At 35.6% G+C, this 19384-nt stretch overlaps 1 protein-coding gene across 2 annotated transcripts; it reads right to left on the bottom strand.

The window, feature by feature from the left end:
• Nucleotides 1-1843: 1843 nt before the first annotated feature.
• Nucleotides 1844-19146, bottom strand: slc38a5a (solute carrier family 38 member 5a). Of its 2 annotated transcripts, none has more exons than XM_051902080.1 (16): nucleotides 18934-19146; nucleotides 12828-12963; nucleotides 11689-11773; nucleotides 11271-11386; nucleotides 9709-9782; nucleotides 9511-9603; nucleotides 9265-9346; nucleotides 7358-7440; nucleotides 6836-6894; nucleotides 6245-6373; nucleotides 6075-6154; nucleotides 5884-5984; nucleotides 5642-5757; nucleotides 5391-5535; nucleotides 5206-5309; nucleotides 1844-5127 (listed from the first exon to the last, which is right to left on the bottom strand). In XM_051902080.1, exons 2-16 carry the CDS (start codon nucleotides 12890-12892, stop codon nucleotides 5026-5028), a joined length of 1434 nt encoding a protein of 477 aa, XP_051758040.1. In that variant the 5' UTR covers nucleotides 12893-12963; nucleotides 18934-19146; the 3' UTR covers nucleotides 1844-5025. The 2 variants fall into 2 exon arrangements, with proteins under 2 accessions (XP_051758040.1, XP_051758041.1); XM_051902081.1 differs by lacking the exon at nucleotides 18934-19146 and adding an exon at nucleotides 14699-14862.
• Between the last annotated feature and the right edge of the window lie 238 nt (nucleotides 19147-19384).

Raw genomic sequence — 19384 nt, 5'->3', positions numbered from 1 at the left:
CATACAATGTCCAATCTGCCCCAAACCTCACAAGTTTGATAATAATCCTGGCCTGATGACATCTACATGGCAATATTCAGTTATAGTCAAAGTGCCACCTGTTGGCAGCAGGAAGTGTGGCACGTCAAAATGGCTTTGCCATATTTGTTGTAAACTGACCTATTTGTTTCCTTTTTTCCCCCCTTATTTTTCTTTGTACTACATTTCTCACAATTCCTGGTAAACTACATTACCATATATGGTGCACTACATTACCCACAACCCCCTGGTCAAGGTCTATAAATAGACCTCATTTCCTTCCTTTGTTTACTTTTTGCATTGGTGAGGTGTGGGTGTTTGAATGGACACCCAACCATGTCCTTTCCTTAGGATGCGTTCAGTAAGTTTGTTTTTGTCAATTGTATGGTTTGAATTTGTTTATTTGAATTGGGTTTAATAATTATCTTGGATTGAATATATATTGTTAGTTTATTAATTAATTGTTTGTATGAGCCTGATTTATCTTTTTGTATGGTTTGTAGTGACTAAAGACCATCCTATAAATCCTATTTATCCTGATCATCTTGTCCTTCTCTTAACATCTGTTGAATTTGCTCCATGTACCTCCATGTGCTTTGGGTCATTTAAAGTCTTAAGCATCCTGAACTCAATAAATTAAAAACTGCAAAGGACTGGTGTTTTTTCAAGTGTTTTAATCAGACACATCACCAAGTTTCTACAACTCTGACGAACTTTGGATGGTTAACATCTGATATCCAATAATATTTCTCCTGTATTTAATCTCTTACATGCATGTTGCCACTGTTCACTGTTTCCTAAGGCCTCCAATATTAACTATAGATAACACACACACACACACACACACACACGTTCGTGCACCTATCATAATGAGGACATTCCATAGGCATAATGGTTTTTATTCTGTACTAACTGTATTTTCTATCCCCCTACACTAACCCTACCCCTAAACCTACCCATCAAAGAAAACTCTGCATTTTTACATTTTTAATAAAACATTGTTTAGTATTTTTAAAGCCATTTAATTACAAGGACTCAGAATATGTCCTCATAAACCATGTCTATGTTGAAATACCAGTGTTATACCCATGTCATTATACAAATTTGTGTCCCCATAAAGCATATAAACAAGCGCACATACATACATATGTGGTTTACAGGGACTCTCCATCACCCCCAACCACAGTCAATCAGTTTCAAAAATAAATACAAAACCTTTACTAATTGTTGACAAAAATATTAAATCCAATATTTGGTAATAATATAGCATAATGAGAGATTTATACGCTTTTTTCTTGTAGGCCAGAACAGGAACACCACAAGTGTGACTTTGTTTCGTTTTGTACAAATTAGCATTTTAAAACAAACTTCCTGGTTAAACATTAAAGCACACTATTGTGATAAACAGTGCATATTTCTTCCATATTTTGTTGAATATTGACAAAATTATCCAAAAATAATACTTTTTTTCCATTCAAAAACTGAGGTGCATAAGCTCAGATCAATCAGTTCCAAAAAGAAATACAAAACCTGTCCGAATTGAAAGAAAACAAGCTGACAAAATAATTGAATCTAATATTTGGTGATAATATAGCATAAGCAATTTTCAACGTAGAATCAAGAGCTTTAAAGTCTGGGCCTTTATGAATTCTTGACCAAGCAATCAATTTTCCCCATGTGTAAAATGTTTTCTGTTCTAATGATGGCTGATATTAGGAAATCCTGGCCTTCAGGTGATGTTATCTATGATGTTGCTTAAATACAAAAACATATATTTGTTGAATTGTTTAGTGTATAATATCTTTATATAATAAAACCAGTCATCTTTTAAACATTTAACAATCATTTGATTTTATTCAATCATTTGTTTCTATTTCATTTGTTGTCAGGCACTTTGAAAAAAAAAAAAAAAAACAATCATGAGAAAATGTGAATTAATCAAGTTTAAATTAAATATTTTTTTAGCTTCCTGCTATTTTTTGATTCCTTGCGTATTACATTTCATTTTATCTCAGCATTCAGGTCCAATCTGAGCATAAAAAAAGACTAGAATACGTACATAGAATATGTACACAGATGTATAATAACTAATATAAAGTTTCTTCCATTTCAACATATCACACACAATATGTACATAAAAGACTATACAAAACAAGCACACATTGACATTAATGATAGTTGTGATGTTCAACAGGAAACTATTTTGGTTCTGGTCCATATAAACTCACAGATGTAGAGATGGGCGTGTTATAGTTTGACCACAGAAACATTTCAGTATTCTTATGGATAATGAATGCTGTTCTACAGCCCCATCAATGCTCTGTTATTCTGTAGTAACCTGTCATATGAAGTGATAAACAGCATTTATCAATGTTCAGTCCATTTCTGGAGTGGATTTTTTGTCACTGTAACAACATGTCACCATGTAAACCACACAGAAATCAAGTTTGTTAAAACTATGCTCGTTTTCAAGATTATATACAACAAGCAAAATGACATACAACATGAAAAATGACAAAACGGTGTTCTGTGTTTCTTGAATACTACAAGATAATTAGTATTCCTTCACCTCTCTAAAACAGAGTAAAGAAATGTTGTCTTATGACAGTGCCGAGAACTGCATTAAACACTGTTGGTATACTGTAAGATACATCTCGTACTGTAGATTTCATTGGTTTGATGGGTGTAACAAGACAAAATGCACCATTACACACGATACATTTACTTAAGGATTTGCCTCTAACATTCAACCATTGTCCTTTAAGTCAATGCTGAAATTCATCACAAAACTGTACACTTTTCCTATTTAAATAATGTTATAAACTGACTATCATTCATCACAAACAAAGTTAACTGAGATTCACATACAGTGGGGTCCAAAGACCAAATTGAATATCTGGGATTCAAAATCAAAACTGGAAATTGAAAAAAAATAAATAAAAGAAAAAATATATCATAATAATGATTATGATAACCTTATAGGTACACTATGCAACTTTTTTTGTTCAAAATTAACAAAATTTAAATAATGAGTCAATACATCTTCAATCCTTGTCTTACCCTTATTCACTATGTTAAGCTTTTATAAGTTTTTATATTTTAGACCTGACAGGATGGTTTTCACGGGAAATTGCATTCATATGTCACTCGCCCGTGCGTGTCTCGTCATATCTGTAAATAGAGAAAAGTTGCGCAGGCTTCTTTTAATGCGTGTATGGTTTGGGAGTGGCATAGGTTAGTTCTCAAAGTGAGCAAGAAAGGTCGACATGGAGCACACTAAATCTCGAACCTCCATGAAATCACACGTTTAAAAAAATGCCCAATGGAGGAGAGTCTGCTGGCAAAAAAAGAACGCGATACAGCTCGTAATAAAACAAGAATCAACATTGTCTTGGTTTTTCGGAGATAGCGAGAACTGAGGCGTTTGAAATGTTATAAAAGCGATGTGGAGATGGTGTTTTTATTAATGAACAGGTGAGAAAAGTATTTTACTGAACAGAAAAATTGCCACAGAGGTCACTGTAAAGCATAATCTATTGTGAAGGTTCATTTCATTATGATTGTTGTAACGCTGTGCTGGAATTTATCTTCAAGGAAGTACCGTGCCTATTAATGGGTGTAGCTACAGTAACGTCGTCAGTTAGTCAGCTTGAGATCCTATTCATCTAATCTGGTTATATCTCTGAAGCTTAGTAGTGAATGTTTTATGAGCAGTAGGATAACCATATTCATGCGCACAGTCACACAGAGCCAAAGCACAACCAAAACAATGTTCTTCTGCAAAATGCATGCAGTTTTGTTTTTTAACTGCTAGATGACCAAAAGTTACATAGTGGACTTTTAGGCTGCGTGTCCACCAAAGCGTTTTAGCCAGCTGAAAACGTTAGACGCTCTGCTGAAAACGCCAATCTGTGAGCACTTAAGAGCGCTTCGGCAGCGCAGCATTTTTTTTTCAGTTGAGATGCTTTGTTGCTATGATATGTAATATCCACGGCACTACTTATAACTGATTTTGCAGATAATTAGTTTCAGACTAAAAATATCAACACAATGTACTTAATATGTATGTTCGGAGACCAACAATATTAATTTGTCATCCATTTTGTTCCGTTCTCTGCTTGTTGATGACGTTGTACAGCAAGAATGTTGTGACAGTTGGTCGGTGTTGTATTTGTCCCGCCCCTCCTCCACTCTGATTGGATGGCTGGCTAAATACTGACAGTGATGAGCGCAGCATTTTACTCAAAGTTGAACGTTCTTCAACTCGAGGAGACCAGTAAAAAACGCTGAGCTCTCAGCGCTTGAGCATGAAAAAGACACTCAGCTCCTCGTTACGTTTAAAAAACGTGGCTTTCCCATTGAAAACAATTGGAAAAGTATGCTAGCCGCTGGAAAAAACGCTTTGGTGGACACGGGGCCTTAAGATAGATTTAGGATCACCAGATTTTTCACTTAAAATAATATGCTGATAATATAATTTGTAATGAAAAAAACAAACACTTTCACTAATGAAAGGACCCCAAAATATGCACTGAACAAAATAAAAAACAAACTTTCTCTGTCACTGTAAAATTGCTCTGTTTAGTAGGAGGTAGACTTCAAACTGCATGTTTACAACTTTGGCAATAAAGATGAGAGAATTCTCATCATAGTTTCACAGTTTTTCCATCCGTTTCATGTAATTTAAGAAGGTCCATTTGCCAGTCATAACAGCAATATCTTTGCATGTAAAAACGACTTTCAGTTAAAATGTTATTAGAGCATCATGGCCATAACGTGTCAAGGACATCTGTTACCAAGCCTTTTTTTTCTCTTCTTCTTGGATTTTGGTAACTGGCCTCCTTGAAAGCCATTTTATTTTGGACTTGTTGAAATTAAGGAGTTATCTAATTTGATATTTATCAAGCTAAATGAAACTGAACCTGGGTCAGAGGTTGCAGGTTCAGGACTGTGTGTTCTGTGTTTGGTCTTTAGGTTCTGGAATCCTGTTATGCTCTCTCAGCTCTGTCAGTGGGCACCCATCGACTTCATTCCAGTGGCCCACTGTACTATGATGAATGTAATACTCATAAACATGAAGATGAAACCCAGTGTCACAAACACCATCGCCTGGAAAACATAAATGGAAGTGAGAAAAAAGAAGCCATACATCTGTGAGATTGAAGTAACTTTCTGTCTGATTCTCACCTGGATCTTTGGCCGAGATTTCAACGGCTCCTGTTCTTCGGGGATGATGTAAATGTAGAATATTCCAGGCAGTATGAAAATGAGGCTGGGAGCAGATGTGGCACCTAAAAGAAAAAGGATTAGGTGAATTCTGCACTTTAAAAGAACTGACTGTTAAAATCCTCTACACAGGAAATTTGACTTACCAATGAAGCCGAAGATGTCACGAATGCTGGGCACGAAGATAACAAGCAGATTGACGAAAAAGAGGAGGCACACGGCGATGGAGATGTGACGCACCCAGCTGAAAGGCTCATTGGCGAACAGAAGCTGCAAGATGGCACGGCGGATCTAGAGAAAGACAATGAAGTGCTGTTAATAATCAACCAGTAAGATGATGAGGAATTATATGCAAGCAATAACTAATGAGCCAAGAAAACCAGGAAAATCAATGTACCGGGAAAAGGACCACGGGAACAGTCAGTGTCACTGCTACCAGCACGGCCAGCCGAACACACAGCATCAGAGTGTCTGTTCTACTGTACATATCCAGAAGCTCTGACTCCACCTTTCCTAAACATATGTAGATACATACCAGTTGTTAAAACATTTTCAAATATCACAAACCTTGAAATGTTGGTACTTTGATAATATATGGTTTTTCGTAAATGGCATGGTTTTTTATGAAGTTCCTTTTACCATAGAAGGTGAGGTAGCCAAAGATGGCAGTCAACAGGTACATGACAAACATGGCCAAAATAGAGATATTAGCAACGTTTTGCATGCGTTTCTTGCTTGGACTGAAATAACAAGGAGACAAAGATGCAATTAATAAATAAAAATCAGTTTTTAAAACCAATGTGAAAGAACAACTGCAATTTCAGTCTTACTCTTTGAGTTCTGTGTAAATGGGCAACACTTCAGGGTGACACACAAAAGCAAACGCCATAATGGGAATGGTAAAAGCAGTCTGTGATTAAAATAAAACATAAAATGAACTGATTAATTCACTGGGTTTAAAGTGAACCCAATAATAAGATTTGCAGTTGATATCTCTCACCTCTGGGTTGGCAGTTATAAGTTTAGCTTCACATGTGTTAGCGCTGGAGTTGTATATGCTTTCAGTGAGAAAAGTGCCATTAGAGCTGTGTTCAACAGGACACTCTGTGACAAACTTCTTGTAGATGACCTAATAAGACACAATGGAGAGAGATGCATTCATCTGACACATCACGATTAATGTACACGGTGTCCTGGGTTGCCATATCTATGGATTTCCCATAGAATTGGGCTACTTCTGAACTGCTACAGTGATTTTCATTGATTTTTTTTTTCCAGTGGTTGAAAATTTTGTACTGACTGAAATGTGTGACCAAAACTGTGCTTTATGAGTTTTGTTAGGGAGGGGGTTTATAATGATTACTACTACAGTATATATTGATTTTAAAGCTGAAATTGTGTATAACACACAACAATGACTGTAAAATATGTATCTTATGTATGGGAGTGGCATATTTTGAGTTTTGATATTTGGGAAAGGGTCACTGGGATAGTTTTGGACTGTTTTGGGGCTAGTTCGGCCTGTTTCGTAGACCTGGCAACCCTGCTGTTGTCTTTAAATGTACTGTAGGTAGATGAAGAGTTGACTTACAGATATGAGAAAGAAGACCATGCAGCTGAGGGAGAAGCCACTGGTATAGCCAAGATACCCTAAAATAAATGCATAAATACATGATAAATGCACATACATATTCATACCAATTTGTCAAGCTCAGCTGATCACGCATGGCAATAGTAATATCAAGGCCATGGGTTCGATTGGGTTCCAAGGCATGTAATGATCAAATGTATAGCTTTAATGCATCATAAAAGTGTGGTCACTTTAGCAAAATTTAAACAAAATGCACAGCCGCTAGCTCACACAAAGGTCACTTTTAAACCAAGCAGTTTTCTATTGGTCAGTGTGGCGATTTCATGTGACCACCTTTAAATCAGTGAAATGATTTGCCTAGGGGAATTTAAAATGTCTGCCTTCATTTAAGACATTCAACATAGATCTTTTAGTGCAAGTGTGTAAATGTTTGTTTGAGATTATGGTTATTATGAAATAAAATCAAATGATAGAAGGAGAAAACAAAATGAATGAATAAAATGAAATGTGGTAGGAACGTACCTATTCGTTTCATAAATGCCAGGGGAAGAATGACCCCGACACTAACGATAATGATGAGATACTTTCCATCAACGAACCACGCACTGACAACGAGAACAAAGGTGTTTTGCACAACATGTCATGCTAAATGGAGTGATAATATGACTATAAAAACAGTCAGAGTGGAAATCTGTGTTTCAACCACGTACAAAAAAGAAAATACAGTGGGGTTCAAAAGTCACAAATTTGCTTATATGATTAGTGACTTAGAAGTAGTACAGAATATTAGGGCTAGGTATTGACAATTTTCACGATTCAATTCGATTTCTATTCACATGCTTTCGATTCGATTCGATTCGATATTGATTATTTTGGATGTAGTATATCAGTTACAGTACATGGCAAATTTTCTAGAGGAAAAAAATCTCTCAACTAATTCTGTAAACTACACATGGGAGTCAGTTGGTAGCCTACTACTATACTATTGAAGGTTAAAATTAACTTATTTATATACAAACACTTAAATTACACTCAATTATGTTTTTTTTATAATAAATAAAGTTTAGAATTACATAATAATATTTCTACTTCAGTTCGTTTTTTTAAAAAATATAAACATTTAAATCGTGGCTGTCATAACTGATTTATTCAATATTAAATATTGAAGAACATTATAATGAATATGTAACTGTGCATAGCTATATTTATCAGAATGCTGCTTTCTAGAGTTCATTTTTCTAGCTGACTAATGAGTTTATGGTCACTGACTATGTTTTTCTGAGGTAAATGTGATGTTACGTGACATTGTTTACAAGCTGTTTTATTGACGTCTTTCCGAGGTTGAAACACTGATTGAGCTATTACACGAGACATGATACGGATTTAGGTAAGTTGTACTGTATATTTTAACATACCTTCAGATGTTTAGTCATGTTTATTTCGCGCTGTAACTGGTATTAAAGCGGAGGAGAGGATGTTCGCTCCGTGCTGTCGCTTCTCTTTAACTGAGGCGATAAAGCGATCTGTCACGTCACATTAAACAGCGCCAAATCAAGTCAAGTCACCTTTATTTATATAGCGCTTTTTACAATGTAGATTGTGTCAAAGCAGCTTTACATTGATAACTGGTACATTGTTTGGCTGCACAGCAGCTCTTAAAGAATAGTGTCAATGCAGGCAGATCAAAAGCACTGTTGAATATCAAATGTCAAGTCAAGTGTCCCCAACTAAGCAAGCCAGAGGCGACAGCGGCAAGGAACCCAAACTCCATCAGGTGACATCAGGTGGCAGACAAGTGGCAAATTGGTGTTAAAATGGAGAAAAAAACCTTGGGAGAAACCAGGCTTAGTCGGGGTGCCAGTTCTCCTCTGGCCAACAGTGCTTTGTTACAATTCAGGTTGCTATCATAAGTCCAATAGGATCACAACATTAAAAGTATTTATTTCAGTTCCATCCAATTGAGGATCGTATTCATCACGCCGGTATGGACGGTTGTTGAGGAACTGTGTCGTGGCTGTCGTGTCGATGAGGCCTTCACAGGGGATGATCTAAATCGGTACTTATTTTTTGAATCTCATAATAAGATCAAAAGTCATCAAAAGTAACAAAGCACAAAGATTATTGTGATTTATTGGCTGGGAGGCGCGCTACATGTTCTGTTCATTCATCAAATGAAAACAGACTAGACTAATCGATTCTTGTGATTTAGGAATCGATATCGGTTCGTAAAAATGAGAATCTAATTTAAAATCGAGAAATCGATATTGTTTACCCAGCCCTACAGAATATATAGAGCAACATATTTATTTATCGTTTTCTGAACCCTACTACTTTGTTTTTTACAAGACTTGTTTTAGATTTTTAGAATGGTCTCACATTTGAACCCCACTGTATCTGGCACATCAGCATCAGCCTGTTCTGGTACTCACGAGTAGTTATCTGGCAGTCCAAAAAGACCCTGAATAATATGAGGTAACTCTATCTTCACAATGAACAGGTAAGAGGACATTGCTGTTGGATCAAAGGAAGAACACAATTAGTGTTGTAGTGTAGCTGTTGCTGCTCATACTGTATATTACTTTATGTGGTTATCACTGATTTGGATTTGGATCAGCTGTGATGTCTTATGACATCATGAGTATAACTACTGAAAGTAATAATGCATTTAATTTTACCTCCAATGTTGTGCAATGTTATAACACACGCTGCTAAGACTTTCCCAGGTATACCAAATGCACGGTTCCCGAGCTGTTCATATGCACGGATCCCTAAACACACAAACAAACGTAAAGGAAGGTTCAGAAAAAAGTTGAGATGCTTTTTCATGTTATCAGGATTGTCTTTGAAGACATAAAAGAGAAGATGTTTCTCACCAACTACTTCAGCACTCTTCAGAAGCAGGTGGATGGAGTAGGCAGAGAGAACAGCGATGGTTATCAACAGGAATCTGAAAACAAGTAACACAAATGATGAAACTATAAACGAGAACAGCAAAAAGTAACTAGTTCACCCAAAAAAGGAAATTCTGTCATCATTTACTCACCCTCATGTGGAGCACAAAAGAAGATATTTTGAAGAATGTTTTTGCCCATCCAATAAATGTCACTGGGGTCCAAAACAACATTGAACCCCAATGACTTTCATTGTATAGACTGAAAGAATTTTAAAATATTGGGGTTTTTTTATATTCCACTGAGGAAAGTCAGACTCATCAATCTGTCATTTTACTTTTTAGAGGTGCTAATTCAATCATGATTAGGTGGCACAAACTGCAGTTTTATTAGGAATATTATCGTCAGTAGTCAATTCATCTAACCACGAATCTCATTAATGACGCATTAGACAAACTCAAGCATGTTTTTCTTCCTAGTACAACCCACAAAAACCTCTCTGTGATAAAGGTATGCAAAATAAACAACAACGCTTTCTATGAGTTAACACTTCCCCCTAGTGTGTCTCAGAGTAATGTAATATTGCTGAATGTTATGACTGTTTTTCTTTTAGCAGTTTGAACCTACTAGCAAACTGTTTTTATACAACAAGCTGCTTTAAAAGCCTGTTTAGGCTGGACAGACAGACAGACAGGCTTTGATTTGATTACAGCAGGCTATTTATAACCCTCCCAGATCTGATCTGTGAGCGCAGTACACATGTGCGTGTCACATTATAGACACAGAGCGGCGTTAAAGCTCCCTACACAAATAAAACCCGATCATTCACAAGGATTAGCAATCGCATATGTCCTATCAATGAATATTGTTTTTTTTTTTTTGCTGTTTTTGTAGTTTTTATAGCATGTTTGCTTTCAGAACTGAGTGTACTTATATAAACACTGGATCAGTAAAGAACATGGTAGTGGTAGGGTAGAAATGTAAATGAAAGAATGAATGAATATCGACCAGGGACTCTTCCCGTTATGTTACACAATACTTCATGGAAGAAAAAACATTCAAATATTTGACTGTGTTGACTGAGTATGTAAGTGTGGATGTGGCTGGCACATGTGTACGTGACAGACTCACACTGGTGTATGGTGTGTGCCTACAGTTTAATGTAGATGGACACAAAGAAGCCTTAATGCTCAGTTAGGCCGAACACAGACACGCATATGCAGCACACACATTCCAACATACTAACAGAAGTCCACCACAAGACGGTGCGGTTTACGGTGCTAAAAATAAAATGCAGCCAAATGCCAAAGAGAGGCATTATTCCACCTCTCTAGAAATGTTCTGTTTACATTTGTAACTTTCGACATGTAAAAAACTAGAGGGCTCTTTAACTCAAACGGGTTTTACACACAGCACATTTTTTGTTTATGACATATTATGCTAATACTAATTTTTGCTATCACACCTTCAATAATCTTTATTTTGATTATGTATTATAGCACAAATTAACACAAATGTGCATGCATAAGTGTAGTTTGACTTACACAAAAAGGATGATTCCGGTGTTGGCCATGGCGTAAGCCAGTCCCAGAATTCCACTGCCCATAATAGCGTTACTGAGGTTGAAAATTGACATTCCGAAAGAAGTCTTTCCTACGAACTGGAATAAAAGATGAATGATTATCAGTCATGAACTGTATCTGTTAAACTTAACAGGTTCCTTTAGCTTGAATGGTAGTTTCACTTTTTCTATGTATTAACTCTAAAAACAATATTAGGATGGAGTAGTTAGAAATACTTAGAAATACTGTACATATGATGTTATTTCTACTGTTACACATTACAGATACTTATCTATAGTATGGGGCTTCTGTGTTTGCGAGTGTTTTAATCAGTCTTCTAATCAGTTTCACTCAGCCTTATACATTCGTGTGAAGTAAATTTTGAAATGTGGATACTCACATCTGTAAACTGAGTTTGTATCTTTCCATTGTTCTTGTCGTGGAGGAACATATCACCCTCTGTTATGTTTTCAAGGCCATCAAATCTGTAAAATATAAGCAAAAGAAATGGTGTTTTATGCTATGTAACGATGATACATTTCATGTGCTTTGGTCATATACATTCTAGTAACTACTATTAACTAACGAGATACTGATTATTGAATTAGTAAGTAATAATCCTCAGGTGATTGTGGTAGTTCACTGTTTTCTAATCAGTAACTACTGTTTTTTCATACCTCCCAGAGAACTACTAAGAACTACTATATACAGGTTCATAATTAACATGAATAATGCATAATGTATAATTAATTCTAAAGTAAAGGTCATGGTAACCCACTAGTAATGACTGAAGTATTACCAAATCCTTCAGAAGGAATCACTAATTATTTGGATCAGTATTCTAAAGTGAGAAACATGATAACTATCTAGTAACTACTGAAGTCATTGTAAACTTGAAGTAATTCCTTCTGATGTATTTGGTAACACTTAAGTAATTACCATGATCTTCACTTTAGAATACTGATCCAAATAATTAGTAGTTCCTTTAGAATTGTGTAGTAACTCTTGAGTCATTACTATCCAATACTTTACAAAAAGCTCAGAAGTTTACAATGACTTCAGTAGTTACTAGAGAGTTATCATGTTTCTCACTTTAGAATACTGATCCAAATAATTAGTAATCCCTTCTGAAGGATTTGGTAATACCAATTCCATGATCTTCACTTTAGAATTAATTATACATTATGCATTATTCACATTAATTATGAACCTATATATAGTAGTTCTTAGTAGTCCTCTGGGATATGTGAAAAAAATAGCAGTTATTGATTAACTAATAGCGAACTACCACCTTCAACTGAGCACTATTACTTACTAATTCATTAATCAGAGTTTCTTGTTAGTTAATAGTAGTTACTAGAGTGTTAATAATGTGTTACTTATTTGTTTCTGTGTAGTTATTAAGATATGATGTCATATAAAATATGTGACTTTTTTAAAGCATAAACTTCATAATATGATTTGGTAGAGAATGTGAGCACATCTCTGAAGGAAGTTTCTGAGATAGTTCCTCATGAATGCGTTGGTGTGGAAACGTACCCGCTCTCCGTACTTTTGCCATGGCTGAGTTCATGGTGACCGTTTGACATTTTCTGTACCTCCATTTTAGGGTTCTAGAACACTTAACAATTCTCCAAAGAACACTGTCAGTGAGGTCAAGCTCTGTAAACACAATCTGAAACACAGAAAAAATGGTTCTGGGGTTAATGATCATTTTATTGAGAACTGAAATGATTGTAAAACATAAATGTTTCATAGAAAAAAAGTGCAGTGTGAAAGCTGTTGAGTAAAGCAGTGAGATCAGTTACAATCACTTGCTACATTTCACTTAATAATGTGCAACAGGGGCATAATCTTCATATAAATACACAAGGTGGAAGCAGAGGCAGGGGAAAGGTAATGGAAAAAACATTCCTCAGAGAATTACTGGCTGCTAGAAAGACTCCTACTGGAAAGATTAGTCTTGATATAAAACAGCTGTGAACTGTGTGCGTATTGATTAAATTCAGACTGACACGTTTGTTGTGGGCAGTATTCTGCAGCTCTGTGTTTTTATTTATATTTAAAGCTTGATTACTATAAAAATGTAAAAATACACTGTAATTTGAATATGTGGGAGGTGCAATTACATGCAAGTTAAGGCTACTAGTAAGGTATTCTCAACCTAAAAAATAAATATATGTTCAGATATTCCCAAAGTGTTTTATTAAAGGTCAACTGTGTATGAAAATAAACACATGGCAGAGTATTACGTTATTGTAAATTCAGCTAATGACTGTTTTCACACAGGTTTCCTGAACACTTCCCCGGATTGCCACTAGTCTGGTGAATGGATAGAATCACCCCAAATTCTTGCTATTGGTTGAGCCATTGTTGTTGTGTCCTATTGGTCACGATGGTCTTGTGCTAACAGATAGCTTTCTCCAGGATCTACAGACCTGTTTGTCTCAATTAAACTTATTTTTCACAAGGCTAATTAAGCATGAAGCTAGTGAAAAATTTTTCTCTCTCTGTGTGGGGTATGAAATTATGATGGACACCACAGAGAGGGCAGTGATTATAAATAAATACCAAGAATTGTACATGTATATCCTGGTATATATAAGGCACCTTTTAAGCATTTAAACTCAGTTTAACCATGCTGATGCAACCTTTCGTAAGCGTGCACTCTCTGTGCTCTCAGCATGACAAGGACACATTGTGAAAAATGCGCCAGTGTGTGTAGGTCAGGAAATACTTGAGTCTTAATCTGTCTTTCACATATGGAATGAAAGGATACTTGCAGTTGCCTTAATAGGCAAAATGTCTGTATCCATTCAGTGCTTTATTGGGTTTTGATGGAGAATTCTCTGAATAGTTTTATCCTTTCCCTGCCAAAAGTGTGGCAAGCACAGCTGTTCATTGTTTAGTGGTCAAACTGTCCAAAATATGTAAACATAAAATATCAAAACTTTATTTTAATTTTGAGCCATTTCAAAACACTATACATTTAAGACCACCAACACTGTGCAATATATTATGTGCTTGTTTAAAGTAACAGCGAGACAACAAGAGATACAGTTCAAGTGAAGTTCACTTTAACAGCGTTCCATCGCCGAATGTCTGTAGCTGTTTGGTTATAAAGAAAAATATGTCAATGGAAAAGAGGTTAATGCAATAGTTACTCTTAACAAACCATCTACTTACTGTCAAAATAAACAATTGGAGTGAAATAAAGCTTGAAATGAATAAAACATGTAACAGAAACTGTAAAGAAAGAGAAGTTAAGCCTGTGAGGCAAGTCTTGACCACATGACTCTTGTCTGATGCAAGACTTTATCTGCATTGAAACAGAATCAGCCTCCCTACACACCCTTTTTCAAACACACGCTTTTATTCCAGAAGAAATAGGCTGCTGAGAAAGTACTCACCACTGTGAGAGGAAGAGAAACCTTGTAAAAGTCAAAAGTCTCTAAAAGTGTAGCTATGTACAGTGTCCTGAGGTCAGAGAGTCTTCATTCATTCGTTTTGTTTCTGCGTTACCTTAGTGAAGCTGTCCAGCTTGTGTGCGTACATGTTCAGAGCTCACCTGTGTGGGGGAGGGGGAGGTGGAGGTGGAGGAGATTAACTCCTGCGTGGAGGGATGAAGGATAAGTGGACATGTGTCTATGTTTAAAGACGCTTTGGCATGAGTCCACTATCTTAACACTCTTGTACAGGTTAAAAATAGTGAATTGCAGAGTTTTGTACATATAATGTAAGTTTTATTGTTTAATATGGCTGGGGTGTGTAAAGTTGAGTAAGGGGTTATAAAGTGGGTGGGAGAAGTGTTTGTGTGTGGTCCTGGTAAACCAAATGTCCTCACAAGGATAGTAAAATCTGAATTTTTTGTGACCTTGTAGGGACATATTTTTGGTCCCCATGAGGAACACAGCTTAAATCATGCTAAACTATGTTCTTTCTTTTTTTTGGAAAATGTTAAAATGCTTAATGTTTTCTGTGTGTTTATGGGTAGGGTTAGGGGATAGAATATACAGTTTGTACAGTATAAAAATCATTACGTCAATGGAAAGTCCATATAAAACATGAAAACACAACCGTGTGTGTGTGCGTTTTTGGGATTTATGAGGACACAAATTTGTATAATGACATGGGTATTACACTGGTATTACGACGTAAACATGAAATATGAAGACATTTCATGAGTCCTCATATTTAAATAGCTTTAAAAACATACTAAACAATGTTTTATTAAAAATGTAAAAATGCAGAATGCTTTCTGTGATGGGTATGTTTAGGGGGATAGAATGTACAGTTTGTACAGTATAAAAACCATTACGCCTATGGAATGTCCTCACACACACACACACACACACACTCACAAACCTGTGTGTGTGTGTGTGTGTGTGTGTGTGTGTGTTGTCATAAGTAATGAGATTAAGAGATCAGGGCTTTTTAAGGTTACCTTCATGCAAGACCTAGAACAACACTATTAGTTGTTGCACATGTTAATTCAAACAGTTCTTTTATCATTTGCCCAAATAAAATTTTAGATCCCTTTTGATAGTTTTCCACAGGCCTATGCTGTTTTATGAACCCTGTCACAGAACAGTTTATTTTATGTTTTTTTTAAATACATCATTTTCTGATTAAATTAGTCATACTATAAAGAAAGTATGTGAAATTTTACTTTAATCAAAGAATATTTTAATCCTTAATACAATTTAGAGATGCACCGATACCAGTATCTGGCCCCTTACTGGGGGGGGGCACAGTAATCACATGACGTTTTCAAGAAGTTTTCTGTGAGTAAACATCCGAAGCGTGCGCCCAGCGCGAGCCCGCTAATTTGAGTTCTCTTTCTCGTCTTCTTGCACTTGAACGCACAAATTCACACAAAATTAGGTCAAAATGCCTGTATCGGTGAGTAGCCTATCCTTGTGTCTTTCCTAGTCTGTTATGTCTTAAAGGGTTAGTTCACCCAAAAATGAAAATAATGTCATTTATTACTCACCCTCTTATCGTTCTACACCCGTAAGACCTTGATTCATATTCGGAATACAAATTAAGTTATTTTTTTATGAAATCTGATGGCTCAGTGAGGCCTCTATAGACAGCAATGCCATTTAACTTCTCAAGATCCAGAAAGGTAACGTTACTCACAAAATAACGAATTTTCAACGATATCTAGTGATGGCCGATTTTAAAACACTGCTTCGAATCTTTTGTTTCGAATCAGTGATTCGGAGCGCCAAAGTCACGTGATTTCAGCAGTTTGGCATTTTGACACGCAATCTGAATCACTGATTCGAAACAAAAGTATTCTCGACGCTTTATAATATTAAGATTGAACCACTGAACTCACATGAACTGTTTTAAATATGTTTTGAGTACCTTTCTGGATCTTGAGAAGTTAAATGGCATTGCTGTATATAGAGGCCTCACTGAGCCATCGGATTTCATAAAAAAATAACTTAATTTGTGTTCCGAAGATGAACGAAGGTCTTACGGGTGTGGAACAACATGAGGGTGAGTAATAAATGACATAATTGTCATTTTTGGTTGAGAAAGAAAAAAAAAGACAGAAAATCATCCACTGCTCCTTACTGAATAACTTTTGTAATTTAATTTATACAGTGAAGACTATGCAGTGCTATTTTACATTTGATTATTTTTTTCAATTTCTGTACCTGAGTTTCACTGGCATCTAAAAATTTGAACCACTGGGCCAGTACAAAAAAATCATTAATGTTGAGCCCTGCTGGAGCTGCTCTAAATATTCACTGTGTTATTAAAGATAAAATACAATAGAGCAATAGAATGAACAGTGGAAGTATAAGAAGCTCCAACAATACATTTTAACAGGCATAACGTGTGAAAATAACTGAAGGAAATATCTACAGTATTTGCAAAACAAATTAAGCAAATGAATATTGTAAAATATTCACATAAGCAAATATTTCTGAACATAAATGGATTAATAAAAGACATCTGTCTCTTATTAATTTTTATTATATAATAGTCTATCTGCCATAAAGTTCTTGGGCAAAATATTTGACTGACTGATGAAAATTATGAACCATGTCAGATGCTAAATATATTTATTATATATAAATATAATAAAAAGTATAAAGGTAAACATACCAGTCACTGGAAACATACTAATGTACGAAAACATACTAATGAAATTGTATGGATTTATACGAATTAGACACCAATTCGCTAAAACATAATAAAATAGTTATGAATTGCCATGAGATTGTGTTGGTTTGGTGGGAATAATTGAAATTCTACTGTTGAAATTGTAGAAAGTTCAACATAATGGGGACATTTTGAACTTAACAGCATTAGCATACAAGAATGCATTAGTGAAAATATGCATAATCACATTGATTGGGATGACAATCATGAAAACAGCACATGTATTTAGTGTTCAGTAATGTTTCATTGGACTTCATGTACTTTCAATTTATATAAGGACTGCAAAAGTACACATTTTTAAAGGAATATTAAAGATAAGAAAGGCAGAGTATGAAAGAAGTATTTCTCTCACTCGCACACAAACTCAAGGCATTATGTCAGTGTTTGCAGACCTGTGGCCATTTGGTCACAAGTGTTTACTTTTAGCTAATAAAGAGATTAATATTAAAAATGTTGTATGATTGTCGTCATCAAACAGGATGTTCTCACACAAAGACTAGCATCAGACCGGAACTAGCTTATATGACTCAGTCACATACATGTGGCCCCCACTCAGAATGCTACTGTTGCTGTGCCTTGTTGGTTAAAATAAAGCTTTACACAGGAGTCAAAACACTACATTATAATGTCTAATAGTCTGTACTTTTTATATGAGAGGAAACGTCATATATAGTTATTTCAGTAACTTGCCTAATACATGTCATATTCTAAAAAATTCAGTTGAACAATATCAGTGATCCACCTCAAGATACACACTGTGATATCTCACAAGAACAGGCTCTCCTGGAAAGCTTCTGCCAACATTCACTAATATAACCGGTCACAGAGTACCATTACATCTTGTTAAACACCTTTATGACAAAGTAAAATTGAAATGTAGTGCGTTGTATAATACTCAGCCTAATTACACTCACTTCAACCTCAGTTCACTCCACATCCTGTACACAATGCAAGTTAAACTCCTGTGAATCTGTAGTTTGTGTTTGAGGATGACGTAGAAAATGTTTAGTGATGAATATCCCAATTCATAATCCATATCAACTATGCATGTCATTATGACTAAGGAATATTCAAATATTTCAAAAGTGTAGAAAGTGTCTAGATATACACATACTAATATCCACAATGACAAGTATGTGTGAAATACATAATATACAGTGATTCTCCTATGATTAAATGAATAAACAGTATCCATGTGAACCTACAGACAATTGTGTGATTGTTCTCTGAATGTCTTGTGTCATGAATTATTGTTGCTTTCGGCTATAGCTGCCATGTGCTACATGGCGTAGGTCTCCCTACTTCCTTCTGACGTAGCTGATAGGAGATCTCATGAATGGTGCTAACATTTAATCAAGAAACAGATGAATTATTAACTAGTAAATCTATGTAAAGAAACCGTATGACAACTGTTATTTTGGACTGATACTGTTGAGAGAATATTTGAGAGATAATATCTTCTTACCTTTTTGACACTTTAATCAATAGTCTTCAATGTAGACAACAAATAGATCTTCTAATGTAGAAAAATGATGGTTTGATACTCCCAGATGGTTCTTCAGTGTGTCATCTAACACAGACAGATGAAGTGAAAGGGAGGGAGAGCTTGAAAGACAAAAATGTGCTACATCTACAGTTGTAAGGGAAGTTTTTAGCCACTCCTTCAAACTAGAAAAGAGCGGGACTTTCGGTTTGTCCCCGCCTTGTTCTTAACTATGTTTTGAATCTCACATCTCTTTCTTTCCCTTTGCGTAACATACATACTTGGCTATTGTATTCTTTTGCGTATATGTACTTAACATTTTCCCCAAAAGTGAGATAAATCTGACAAAACCTCATTATCAAAACATCTGAGGATGTCCTCCAATGAAAAAAAAAAAAAAAGGTTATTTTAGGGTTAGGCTGCTGTCAATGTG

The sequence above is a fragment of the Ctenopharyngodon idella genome, chromosome 8 (assembly GCF_019924925.1).
Source record: "Ctenopharyngodon idella isolate HZGC_01 chromosome 8, HZGC01, whole genome shotgun sequence".
Classification (NCBI taxonomy): domain Eukaryota; kingdom Metazoa; phylum Chordata; class Actinopteri; order Cypriniformes; family Xenocyprididae; genus Ctenopharyngodon; species Ctenopharyngodon idella.
The sequence above is the reverse complement of the archived record's forward strand: the minus strand, read 5'-3'. Positions and strand labels throughout refer to the sequence as shown.